This window comes from Cetorhinus maximus, chromosome 19, assembly GCF_964194155.1.
Source record: "Cetorhinus maximus chromosome 19, sCetMax3.hap1.1, whole genome shotgun sequence".
NCBI classification, from domain to species: domain Eukaryota; kingdom Metazoa; phylum Chordata; class Chondrichthyes; order Lamniformes; family Cetorhinidae; genus Cetorhinus; species Cetorhinus maximus.
Genome location: NC_135897.1, coordinates 5,930,854 through 5,944,772, shown reverse-complemented (window position 1 = coordinate 5,944,772; position 13,919 = coordinate 5,930,854). Strand labels below are relative to the sequence as shown.

Genomic DNA, 13,919 nt, shown 5'->3' with positions numbered 1-13,919 from the left:
CATCTGTACATTCATTTATCCACCCACCCAGCTGTCTATCAAATATATATTTGTCTACCCCACCCTTTCATCCATCCAGCCATCCAGGCCCCATTCATCCACCTGTCTTTCCACAAACCCACCCATGTGTTCATTCATCCAGCTACCCATCCATCCAATCATCCAATCATCCATCAAGACCTTGACAGGTAACCTTTCTACCTGTCCATTTACTCCTTCATTCGTTTACCCCCTGTCCAGCCACCCAGACACTCACCTTGATGTGGTTATTAGTATATCTATGTTGTACTGTAATCCAAACTCTTTAAAACCCTGTCCCTCTGATGTGGTGATACCACAGTCAGTTCTGTTATGAGTCTTGTCAATATTCCACATTCCAGTTTTGAACAATAGGGTTTCAATGCACTCTCTGTGAATTTGGAAGCATGCCATTAAAGTATGTTGTTTGACAGCCGCAGTTAATTTGATATACATGTGAAAAGTACCCCAGATCACATTGATGCCTTTTCAGTTGGAATCATTTTGAGTTCCCAGGTCCGTCACTGTATTTCTTAAACTTGAGTTTCCATGTAGCACTTTGAAAAGTGTCATGTTTTGCACTGGTTTATTGGTGGTAGCCTGTGTGTGTGAGCAATTAAAATGAACACTCTTATTTGAAATCACACCACGTATAATCTGTAAGGCAACCAGCAAAATGTTTCAATTAAATTGTTATGTTGTGTTTGTTTTAATTAGAGAAACAATAATAAATTGAACTTATGTTCAGTTCTTTTTTGCCTGCGTTGTTTAATGGTTCTTTCCTTGTTGGCTGCAGGAAGGTGCAAATATCAACAAATCCCTAACAACCCTAGGCAAAGTCATCTCGGCATTGGCAGATGTGGTGAGTGCAACCTGTTCCTTTTATTGGATTGTTCTGGTATGGTGAGGATGTAGGCACTTCTCCACACTAAGCAAGACGCTGAAAGCAACTGAGGAGTCTCAGCAGAATCAATGCCCAACGTTCCCAACCAATATAGAACAGCAATTAACAAAGTCAATAGAATGATAAAACCTGTAGCCACAACAGTAGGATTAGAGTCAGAGGAAGTCAGGGTTCTAGTGTTCGACTGGTCCCCGGGTGTGATTCCTCCAATTTGTTATGCTCCTGGGTGAGGAGGGATGAACTGGCTCTCCTTCTTTATTGAAACCCTTCGCTTGGTCGCAACAAGGTTAATTTAAAAAGGATCCTTTCCCTCGTGGATACCTCTACCCAGTCCAAATGTTTCAAAAGGTGCCAATTTAACCAGGTTTTTTTGAGTTAAAGAAAGAGTGAGTTTATTAATCACTAAAATGCGTGATTAATGCGTGAAAAAGTAACAAAAATGCAACACACATACACACAGATTAGAAATGAGAAGTGAGTCCAGAAATAAAAGTTTAAAAAGATGTGTATGAATCCGTTTTTTGGCTTGTCTGTGAGGAGTAGATGGTGAAACGTTGCGGCTGTTAAGTTGGATGATTCTGGGAGAGCCAACTTTGGCAGTTGAGCAGTGGGTTTGCAGATTTTTCGTTTTGCAGGTTAGCTGAAAGGAGTTGTCCTGTTTCCTTTCGGCTGTGGCTTTGCTGACTTGTGACTTGCTTCCAACAATCAGAGAGAGAACTTTTTTCCTGCAAGCGTAGGGATGCCTAGTTGATGTTCTTCAGCTGTGACCTTCACAGCACACCCTCGCACACCAGGTCTGGAACACCAAAACTAGCACACAGACCAGGGCTGCAGTTGGATTTTTAACCCCCTTTCTTGTGTATTTCTGAAAGGGGGAAAAAAAAACAAATGTGTCTTTTGCCCAGATCTGCTTTCTTTTCAAATCAGATCATATCCACAGTCTGGGATATAACTCACAGGAGATGGTAATCAGCCTTCATTGTCTCCTCAATCACAGGAAGTTACAGTTCAGTTTTTGCATTGCATCCTTTCCTTTGAAGTGTCCCTGTCTGAAGTAGGCCCTGACACATTTTTAGGTGTAACATTCCATTCTCTGGACGAGTTGGTCAAGTGTAATCCACATCCGAATTTCTCAGCAAGTGGTTACTTTGCAATCTCACCCAGCTTTTGCTTGTATGTCCTTTTTAAAAAAAACATGTCTTACTTAAAAGTTTGATATGTCTATAAGTAATTCAGGGATATGATCCAAGATCATGACACTGGTCAGACCCTAATACAAATATTGTGTCAAGCCGTGTTTGCCAAGATACAAGGGTTGTTTTCTGGCACATGAAGCAGTGCACAAACCTGATCCCTCGCGTCAAAGAAAAAATATTTTTAAAAGAAAGAGGTGCATTTTTATAGCACCTTTCATGATCTCAGGACATCCCAAAACTCTTTGCAGCCAATTAAGTACTTTTCTTCTGGAGTGTAGTCATTGTGGTAATGTGGGGAAAGTGGCAGCTAATTTGCATACAGCAAGGTTGCATCAACAGCAATGGTGTTTTTTTAGTGATGTCGATTGAGGAAGAAATATTGGACAGGCCACTGAGAAGAACTTCCCTGCTCTTTTTCGAAACAGTGTCATGGGGTTTTTTATATACAACAGAGAGAGCAGACATGTCCTCGGTTTAACTCTTCATCTGAAATACATCTCTGACAATGTAGCACTCTGTCCGAACTACACAGAAGTGTCAAACTAGATTTTTGTGCTCAAGTCTCTGGAGTGGGACTTGAACCCACAACTGAGTGAATCATGAGCAAAGACTCAAAAAAACTTCAGCCTTTCAGCCTGAAAAGGAGGGGTCTGGCAGGTGATCTTACAAATGTTATAGGATCGTAAATGGATAAAAATAATTCCAGAAAACATAAATTGCAAGAATAGGATGTTCTACTCTAGAAGGTCAGTTGGTGAAGGGTGGAACTGGAGACAACCCTTACACACTTTTATATTTATTTACAGAGTTACTAATTACAAGCATGCATCTCCGAACCCAACCGCCACAGTTTTAGTCTGGTTCCATTGGGGGTGGGCATCATGGTGGGTGAGGGGGGTATAATTCAGGGACAGAAATTGGTTTCACGTCAGCGTGAAACTGCAGTGGCATCATCCACCAATGTCCACATGGTGGATTGTGAATCCTGGTGTGAACACAATTGGCATCCCAAGGCCCGACTGGAATCGTCCCCCGGATGCCAGCCCGAAAACGCCTGGACAAGCATGACATGTGCTGAAGTCGGGACTTACCATGAGGGCCTTGCTCAGATAGCAGACATCCAAGAAGAAGATGGTGCTGGAGCCCTACAGCTACCGGACCATGGAGGAACACGTACATCGCACGCTGGGTGGATCCTCATGCACATGGCTCTACCGTGAAACAGCTCACGGAAGGTGGGAGGTCTCCATTGATGTCTCAGGTCTGCTTCAGAACATCACGGTCTTGGCCATGGGCTGTTACAGATGATTGGTGAAGGGAGGGAAGAGGAAGGTCTAGGTGTGAGTGGGGGAGGAAGATGTACTGGAGGTTGGAGTGAAGTTGCGGGGGGGTGGGATCGAAGGTGTTGGGGGGGATGAGGTTGGGAATGGGGGGATGAAGGTGTCAGGGGAGGAGGGAGTACGGGGGAAGAGGGTGTATTGGGGAGAATGCTGCAAGTGGGGAGGTAGGTGTAAGGGGGGAGGACAGTGTAAGCAGGGATGAAGGTGTAAGGGAGTGAGTTTGGAGAGGGGAAGGTGTCCGGGGGAAAGAGAGAGTTCAGAGAGGGGAAGGTGTCCAGGGGTGGAGGGAGTTCAAAGGGGGGAAGGTGTACAGGGGAAGAAGGGAGTTTGGAGTGGGGGAAGGTGTCCGGGGAGGATGAGGGAGTAAGAATGGAGGAGATTCTAAGGAGAACATGCAAGGGAGGGGTCTTTGGAGTCAATGACTGCCTCCTGGAGAGCGAACTGAGGGTGGGCGTGGTAGGAGGGAATGGTGAGTGTGAGAGGGAGTAGAGGGAGCCGGTGGGGTGGGAGGGTGAGAGTGCGCCGGTAAAGTTAGAAGGGGCAGTGAGGTTGGTTGGTGGGGACATGGAGGCAAACACGGACCCTGAGGGTGGGAAGGAGGAGGTCATGGAGGTCAATGTGGACAGGGGTGGGGTTCTCTGGAAGGTAGGGAACTACCTGGACATCCTGAAAACACAAGGGTTTGGGTTGGAATGTGATGGTGGGGAGGCGGAAGTTGATGCCAGGGGTTACACAATGATGGGGAAGGGACATGGGGAGGGGAAAGGATGGGGGAGCTTAGCAGCAACTTCACCACAACCATGATGTGCACATCGAAAATGAGCGGAGCATCATGTTGAACGGGCACAGGTGCTCAGTGGCTGGGCAGAGATACAGGTCAGCTCAGAACCCCAACAGGCAGCATTGAAAGTGCTTGAGACAGGGAGAAGAGTGAGATAGATGAAGGCTCCGAGTGTGTGGGAGAGTACTTGCACAAGTCTCTGAAAGGCCCTGCCACACACACACTTCTTCCTCCAGAATCACTTGTGGTCCGGCTGCATGCAGCTGAGATACTAGTGGGGGGGATGCAGGGGGAGGACTCGTGAAGCCTGTCAATGAAGCTGAAAGACTACACATTATTCAGTGAAAGTGAATTTATTTCCAGATTATAAAGTAGCAAAATGTGTTCACCCGTGCAACCACTTGTGTTCAGAATTTTTTAACTTTTCTAGGCCTACCACTTCTTCTAGGTGCTGCCCTGACATCCGCAGAGGGGTGGAGACAGCCTGTGCAATGGTTGACCCTGTTGCTTGATAACTTTGGCATGCGTCCCGTGGAGAGCTGAGGCCTTGAGGGTCTCGGCTTACTTTGGCTGTCCTCCTGGGGGCCAGCTGCTCCCTCTGTGGTGACAGAGGATGAGGTTGAGGGGGTCACAGGCAAAGAGACTTGGAGAGAGCAGACAGCCTCTGAGATTCCTGAGTGGATGACTCAGAGGTTTCCAGCTGCTGCTCCTCCTCCCTTCGGGTGCCTGAGGGCACTGGCCTGATTCCTTGAAGGGAAGGAGCGCCTGGAGGGGCCCCATTTCCCTCTCATGTTGCCACTGGAGGAACTCACCCATGGCGACTGCGATCGAGTGGAGGTCTGCACACATCTCCACGTTCTGTTGGACCAGGGTTTCCATGGTGTCCACCATCCTTCCCGTGGAGACCTCCATGCGTGCACCTGTGGGCACTACTGCATCAGAGAGCAGGTGGACTCACTCCTCCGACTTGTGTGCCACTCTGTTGAGGGCTCCCAACAGCTCTGCGGGATGCTCCCCCGCTAACTCTCCAGGATGAGTTGGAAGGCCGAATCCAGAGGCTCATCATCTGACTCGGACCTCAGATGCCTGTTCCCCAGCAGTTCTCCAAGTGCCGGGGAGCTTGGCTGAAGCTGCCTCCTGCTGCTGCGAACATGTGTCTGTGCGGTGACCACCGGATTGTGAACCCGAGCATGCTCTACATCTAGGTCCCACTGAGGTGCGTGTCTTTGTGCTGGTGGAGGGTGTGGGTAAGCGCTGTGATGGGTTTTCCAGACTGCTTATTTCCAGCCTTTCAATGATGAAGGTTTCCTCTTGGTGGGAGGTGAGGACCTGGTTAGAGCTGAGGAACTGTCTGGCTGAGGGTGTCGGTCGCTTGGCAGAGCTCCCTGTGAACCAAAGTAGAGACAATTAGTGCATGGCAGCAGAGTCACAAGCCAGAGAGAGAGCACTCACTGTTCCGTTGAGAGAGGGATGATGTGGTGCAGGATTCTCACGTTGGTGTTCACTGCTGACCTCACCGTCACCACAAGCAACGTCCACTTCCTCACCAGTACGTGCAATGGCACGTGCCTCAAAGTGAGTGAGGGGCCTAATGTGGGCCACTTCACCCCCGGTCCGGGACTGCTTGCTCCTGTTGTAAGCCAGCTTCTCCTGCATGAAAACAGATGGAGAGTGTGAGCAGGACACATGGCACTGTGTGGAATGTTTGTGTGGTGAGCGGCGCCATGGACAGGATGAGGACTTGAACTCAAGAGGATATGAGCCTAATGGAGATGTGAGGGTGTATGTGAGAGTTAGTGGTGTTGTCCATTGAGATGTGAGATCCCTGTGGATGTGTGATGGGTTTGGGGGTGTGTGTGAGAGTGATGAGATGGTTGACTTCCCCTGGCAGAATGGATGAGAGGATTCACCCTCTTCCTGAACTGGATGGCTGACTGGTGGCGCTGACTGCCACTGCATCTGCCTCCCAGGCCAGATGGACTCTGATGGACCTCCTCTGGCCAGAGCGGGGGATAGAGGATTTCGCAGCGGGCCTCAGTGGTGTCCGAAGGTGTTCCAGTGAGGCATCACTACATTTGGGGGCTGTTGTCTTCCTGGCTTTTAGGGCCATTTGTTGCCTGGAGCAGTCCTGGTCTGTAGACAAGAAGTAAGCTGCGCTCTGGTGTGCTTTAAATATGTTGCCCGAAGTGAGGAAGTGCTGTGGTCATGTTGTGGGAAAATATGAGCCAGCCCGCCAGCCATCCGGTGTCTTTCCTGTGAATGTATTATTAATGAGGTGGGACGCACCGGGGATGGAACGCTATGGTGTGAAAACCTGCCAGTGCGGCCAGTGGGGAAAACTTTTTTTTCACCCCGCCACCGCACTTTGTGCAAATCTGGGACAATTCCACCCTGTGTCTATTTTTATAGTAAATTCCCAGTTAATGCCCACCACCTGTATTTGTTTAATTGTTAATTGTACTTCAGTTGTATTTATGTACAAAGACAAGAGACAGATGCTGAAACTGGTAAAAGCCACATTTAGTACTGATATCATTGTATTAAAAATAGATTCTCTCTGTGATAGTAACATCCCCAATAAAAGGAATCCTGATTGAGATAACCAATTGTTATTCTGATATCCTTTAATGGTAGTCTCCCCACAGCTTCTTATGATATCAGTAATGTTTTCTAGGTGTTGTGGAGTAGCTGCAGTGATGTGCCACATGTCTCTGATCTACTCAGTGAGCTTCTTCCTTGTTCTGTTTATTTTACAGGATTCTGGATCAAACAAGGTATGGATAATACTCGCTGACATTCACGTTAACAGGGTTCACCCTGTGCTATCTCTTCAGTTCACATCACGATCAGGTTTAGCAATGATATCCAGGCAGTGAAGTAACCTGGCCACACTCACAACCTGGGCTCCTCCATGAAGAATTCAGCACTTTGGTGAGGTACAAGAGGGTAACCGATACCCGTGGAGTTGTACCTTAGCAAATTCGGGAGAGGTGGTGGAGAGGAGGGGAGGGAACACTGACTGCCATCAGTTTGAAAACCTTTGAAGTCAGTTTAAGCTTCACAGTTGGTAAACTGAGCCATGTTGCTTCAGTGTGGATATGTATACAATAATTCCAAACCTGTCTTGTACAGGGCAGAGACTGAGGGACAAAAAGTGGATGCTTAATACATGTTGTAACTTCCTTGCTGGATGACCCAGTAAAAGGGGTTCATGCATGTCTCTTGTGTGTCTTTCTTCCGGGAGAGTGGGGCATTTGGCTCTCTTTTTAATAAATAGCTATTATCTTGTGGTTCAGTATCTCAGGCCAATCTTTTAGGTGACCCCCTCACGCCTTTTGTTCGAAAGAAGTGCTTTAATTTGCCAGATATTAAGGTGAGTCAGTTTTGTTCTCAGGGATTAACCACAGAATATTGCCCACTTTGCTCTGACTTCACTGGTGTTAATTGGTGACCTCAGAAGATCTTCCTTTTCTTTGGAAGTTGGAAGAGTAACATTGCACTAGACTGAGTATAGAAGATGCTGGAAATACTCAGGCAGTTTCTTTTGGAGAGAAACAGCGTTAATGGGCCATTAACTTACACAGTTAAAATTGGGCCCAATGTTTCAGGCCAATGACCTTTTATCAGAGCTGGAAGATGAACACCTATTGAGCATGTACTTATACACTGGGCTATGACTTAGGCTTCATTTGAAACAAATTTATTAAACAATAAAAGAACAGTGAGCACTAACAAACTGTAGATTTTCCAGTAGTTTTTAAACTTAGCTAATTCAAGTAAATAGAAAAATAATATTGCAACCTCAGCATGAAACAGTAGTGTGTGTAATACAGCATTCTTATGTCATGGTGCTTTTTCTTATCATCCACAGAAGGTGCTAATCCTGAACATCTCTCCAGAGACTTTACACAGATTTTCCAAATTAAACCAGGCAGGCTGAGCAATAGTTTCCAAAGCACAAGTGCGGTCAGACCAATTTAAATTTAATTTAAACAACATAGAACACTCAATCAATTATATGTTCAAACCAATTCCATAAGAGGTTTGTGTTTGAATTGAAAGACATAGTTCCACATTCAGGCACCTGTCTCAGTCAAACCTTCATGCCAAATGCATTAAAATAAATTGGGAAGTGTTCTTCTGTGAGTGTTGTAACACATCGGACTGGATTTTTCAGATCCAGCAGGAACACTACGTCACTGGGGCCAGACGCACTTCCAGCTGTTCCAGCGAATGTTGACTTCAGCAGATTTTCTGGGGTCAGACAGGTTTCAGTCTATCTTTGTGCTTCATTTAGTAAAGAAAGGGAAATGGCTGCTGCACCTGCCACAATGTTGCTTGGCCTCCAACCCTAGCCCAAGTCATCTATTAAAAAATATTTTCTAACCACCAGCCTTACCTCATGCAAGTGCAGTGTTACACTGGCATTGTTAAGACGCTGATGCTGAGAAATCCATTGGATGGTATATTCTCATCATTTGCATCTAATTTGAGTATGTTACCCAAAATGGGAGGTCGGATTCAATGTCCACCATCATTTCCAGAAAGGTAATCAGGGAATGAAGGTGATCTTCAACGAGTCAGTAAAACAACTCCTGAGTCTCCTGTCTCCAACTGTTTCCCAAAATCAACCAGCAGTGTTTTGGAAAATGTGACATTGTTTCTTACTCTATCTTAGACAAGCGTATTTCATTTTGTATCACAGCAACCTTGTCCCTAAGTTAGGCAGGTTAGTGCCAGAGATACTTTTCACGTCAGCTGAAGTCCTGTCAGCCTGAGCTAGAGAGAGGAAGAGGACTCACCTGAGGTCACCGCTCCTGTCCAATGAGCCCGCCCTGCAGAAGTAGGCTGAGGTTAGACTGGACCTCAGTTCTTCTCCATCCCTTGCCCACCATCTCCTGGCACTCACCATAGAAGGCTGCAGGAGTGGATCGGGCAGGGGCACTAATGTGACCAGATCCCAGCGAGGAATCAGTGCCTGTGGGGGAGGTGGGGGAGGCAAAACAAACTCTGATTTGAGAAAGCGTCCAATGTTCTCTGCAATTAAACTGATGTGTCCACTGTCAGTTTGTTATTGTGCTCTGTTTATGATTTTTTTCCCTTGTTCAATGCTGAACAGAACAAGAAAAAGAAGAAAACTGATTTCATCCCATACAGAGACTCTGTGCTGACATGGTTACTGCGGGAAAACCTAGGTAAGAGGGTCACTTCCTCCATACAGCAATTTAATGAGATTAGCAGCTAACTAGTGGTTTCTGCATTGTCTACGATAACCAATCATTAGCTTGGGCTGTTATTAATAATGCTTAGAAATAGCAGCTGAGCAGGTCTGTATAACACTATAATATCATGGTCCTTTCACCCTGAGACCTGGAGTCCAATTATACAAAAAAACTTGTTATCTAGCACCTTTCATGACTTTAGGACATGGTGAAGCATTTTGCAACCACTGAATTACTTTGTGACTGTTGTAATGCAGGATAATCTGTTTTTTTGGCAGAGTGTGAATGGAGACTTGGTTTAATGTCTCATCAGAAAAAAGGCTGCTCTGACTGTGCAGAACTCCCTCAGTACTGCACTGGGGAGTCAGTTGAAATGTTCTGTTCTTACACCCTTCTGATTCAGAGGCAGGGGAGCTAACACTGAGCCACAGCTGGGGAGATTCTCCTCTCACTAGATTTGGCCACAAACAAAATGCATTTGATTAATCTCCACATGTTTGTCAGATGATGGAGTTGTAGGGCTGCTTAACATTGCTCAATGGTCAGTATGGGGAGTGGGGCTGTGGTAGGGAGTACAAGGTCTGATGTTGCACTGAGTGGGCAGTCACAATGGAGTTAGTGATCCAGACGCACATCTGTTTCAGAGGAAGAGAAGGAAAGGCCTTTACGATATATGTTGGAAAAAGTGTTTAAACAATGCCGTGTAGCAGCCTGTTTGTCATAAGTTCCTGACTACTGTTGCTGTTAGGGTGACTAGAAGTACTTCCCCCTACACTGGGGTTTGGCAAGCAGGTCAAACTGGGCCATTGTGACACCCACACCTCCCGCTGGCCAGCCTGGGACTGGCACTGCCATTGGTAGCGCGGTCAGAGCACGGAGGTATGGTGGCATGGGCAAATTAAAGAATCGAATTGTTAAAGATGAGAGAAGACATGAGGGAGGCGGTCAATGGCACTGGACTTAACGCTCTGCTTCTCTACAGGGGGCAATTCTCGGACAGCCATGGTGGCAGCCCTTAGTCCAGCTGACATCAACTACGATGAGACTCTCAGCACCCTGAGGTAAGGAACAGACAAGCTCCCCCCTGCTGTGTCACTGATATGTTGGAGGGAGGGAGCAGCTGGGTTTTGAGCAGGGGAAGGGAATGTATTAAAGAAGGACTGGAGAGTGAGGGGGACGCTGGGCTAAGGGCTTAAGGGAGGAAGGAGCACGATTAAGGGCTTGGTCAGAGAGGAACTACGTTAAGGAAAGGGAAACAGGTGGGGATAGGGTTCCAGTGGGGAGAAGATAATGAAGCACTGATTGAGTTGAGGACTATTTACTGTTCCCTTTCTTTGCCTTTTCCCTAACCCTACACAACAAACACCATCTGGTTTATTCTGCTGCTTAGGTATGCTGATCGTGCTAAACAGATTCGCTGCAATGCAGTTATTAACGAGGATCCCAATAACAAGCTGATCCGAGAACTGAAGGATGAAGTGTCCAGATTGAGAGATCTGCTCTGCACACAGGGACTGGGTGACATTATCGATCGTAAGCAACAGTGTATCATTGAGTCACAGGAAATGTTAGACTCTGCCCCCCAGCCCATCCTCCTTTCCCCTCCCCCACCTTAAAAACACATGTCTTAACACTTGTCAGTTCTCCTGTGCCATTGCTCACAAGTAATCTTGGATTGGGGGGGTCTGACTGCTCACCTTGCCTGTGTTTTTGGGGTTACTCCCCAAAATGAGGAGATTTAGATAATCGTAGCTATGTCTGAACTGCTCAGGTCACCCGAAAGGCAGCTGTAATTGCAGATTTCAGCTTGCAGCTCCCTGTCTGGCTTTCTTTCTCTTTTAAGATTGAGGTTGCTTTATATCTGTAATACGTGGCATGTGATACCTTAGGGTCAGATTTTCGCAGAGCTGGGAAGGTAGCTTTGGCTTTTCAAAATGGTGGGAGGGGCCCAGTTGCGGACATCCCACCCCTATTTTCTGACAGATCCCATTTTGCCATTAGGGGAAAGGGGCTGGGGCATGATTCACACAGGAGGGAAACCCAAACTCAGCACGGCCATTTGAACTCAGTGCTGAGTTCAAACAGACCTATTTTGGCTCTTGCAAGGGCCTTAACCTGCAGTGTAGGAATCACAAATTGATGACGTAAACGTAAACACTGTTGCAGGGCAGACAACATCTGCATAACTGTCATGATGTGAAGGTTTTTTAATCGTTTGCTCTTTAACCTTTAAAAAAAAGGTGCAGTTGTCACTGAGAGTTAAAAAGAACTCTCTGCTGGGCTTTGATTGACAGGCCATCCGCTGCTGGTTAAAAAAGAACGGGAGCAACTGGCCTTTTAGTTTCTATAGAGTTCTTTGTTGAAATTTCTCCAAGGGCTATTGATATGCCATTATGAATGCTTGGCTGAGTTTTAGAACCTACAATTATCTCAGCAGGGGTTCTGAGTTCACAGTTTAATTCACAGTTTAAAGAAGCTATTAAAGGATTAGCAGTTTTTGTTGTTGGGTCTAAATGGATATTTGCTTTTATAAGAGATTTAAAGGCTTTGAATGTGTTCTATGAATAGGAATTTTCTTTCACTATCAAGTGTAGGGTGTCAGGGGTGAGGGCTAGAGGGCTTAACAGCTTCTGAAACAACTGGGACCAAGTCCCAAGGAACTGAGGCAGGCCTTTTGACCAGCCAGCCTTGGCACACGTCTATGCTTTGTTTACAGGGTTAGTGGGCCCAATTCTATCCCACTCCACCACACCCCTAGCCATCACCCCTGCCCAGCTAACCCCAACCCCGGAGTGAAAATCACACAATGCATGATTCGGGGTACCTTCTACTGAGGTGGAACCGGCAAGTGGGAAAATTTCTTGACTTGAGCTACCCACCTTGGTAACCAAAATCTGGCCTTTAGTGTAATAAAGATGAATATTAATGTTTTTAATCTGATATTTGATGCGCGATGGGCACAGGCTAAATTCAATCTTGCATTATGTGTAAACTAACAAATGCTCAGAGCATGGTCCTCAGATTGAAGATTACAGGGTGCCACTAGTCTGAAGACAGTGTCCTGTGTACACTCCCAGTGTTTTCACATGGGAGGGAAACCCCAGAATCCCGCCTCTCACGTTCCCGGCTGATCCACATGAAGGACGGCACCCGTTGTACCTGTAAACCCGACAGAACATGCAGCTGAAGAAAATCATATCCAAATGTTAATTTACCGGTATTAATGGGTAAATATTAGATATTAGATATTAAATGAGAAACGACGGCTGGGATTTTCCAGCCCTGTCATGGCGAGACCCGCCGTGGGCGATTCCGCGGCCGAGCCGTAAGTCCGTCGACTTTCGGCGGGAGCGGATGATCCCGGCGACGGGAGGAGGTGGGGGTGGGGGGGGGGGGGGGATGGAAAGTCCCGTCCAGTGTGTGAAGGGTCGGTTGACAAATCGATACCTGACATCCCAGCTGAATCACAATGAGTTGCAAACCAGGGCGTTGAGCGTTTGTACCACTGGTTCCTTTGTGCAACTCATGTGTTTAAGATTTGTGACAAACTCTTAACAAGGGGGTCTTTGCAAGCATATTTATGATATCATTGTACATAGCAACAAAAGGAATCTTTACCATGCACATGCTCAAGACAATATTGAAGTGGGATGGGAGCGAATGGTTTTTACGGAGTTATGTTGCGTGTTGTCATGACCTCTTGTCCCATCCCCTGCCTCTTCCTGCAGTTCCTTCAAACCTTTTTTCCATCTCTTTAATGTTTCCTTGGAGTCAGTTTCCTCTCTGAAGTCTGTTTTATAAAAGAAGTTGTTTCTTTCTTTCTGTGGATGTTGTGGTTGTCAAGCTGTTTTCGGTACTCTGACCTCTCACCCTTGTTTCTCTCCTTTCTCTGATCTCTCAGTGACTCCGGTGCCTGATGAAAAAAGAAGTGGAAGAAAATGTGTGTAAATAGTTGGTGTAGCACAGTAGCAGCTTGTAATGCTTTCCTCACGCGCACCTGCACACACAACCCCCCCCCACCCCACGCCCTTACAAAACAGCATGAGATAAAGAGCATTTTCATCCTTTTGCCCTATATTCATTAGTCATCATCAAAGGTGATCACAAAAAGACCCAAATGCGGGTGCAACATTATTTAATGGACCATCAGAAACTTCCCTTCTCTCTGACTTTGTGGTGGGTTCACATCCATCCTGCCAAGTGGTCCCCATCATATCACCCAATAGCTGCTCTTCATGTATAAAGCAAGACGTGTATGCATTGAGCATCGCGGATTATTCGGTCATCCAGGGGATCACAGACCAGCTTGGTCCTGCTACCAACCCAATTTCCCCATTTCCAGCAGCGCTGAGCTGATCTAGCTCTGTTGAGAGCAAGGGAGGTGAAGATGGCCTGCTGGATTGGGGGGGCGGGGGGTAGGGGTGGCAGGGAGTGGGGGGTGTGTCCATGTGCATGTGT

The 13,919-nt window shown here is 46.6% G+C and overlaps 1 protein-coding gene across 1 annotated transcript in view; it reads left to right on the top strand.

Moving 5' to 3' along the window:
• Positions 1-13,919, top strand: part of kif1aa (kinesin family member 1Aa) — a 324,793-nt gene that overhangs the window by 147,815 nt on the left and 163,059 nt on the right. The window contains exons 9-13 of the mRNA XM_078563437.1: positions 815-880; positions 6,996-7,013; positions 9,359-9,434; positions 10,444-10,522; positions 10,852-10,994. Coding sequence (XP_078419563.1) covers positions 815-880; positions 6,996-7,013; positions 9,359-9,434; positions 10,444-10,522; positions 10,852-10,994 — 382 coding nt within the window. The remainder of the gene's footprint in view (positions 1-814; positions 881-6,995; positions 7,014-9,358; positions 9,435-10,443; positions 10,523-10,851; positions 10,995-13,919) is intronic.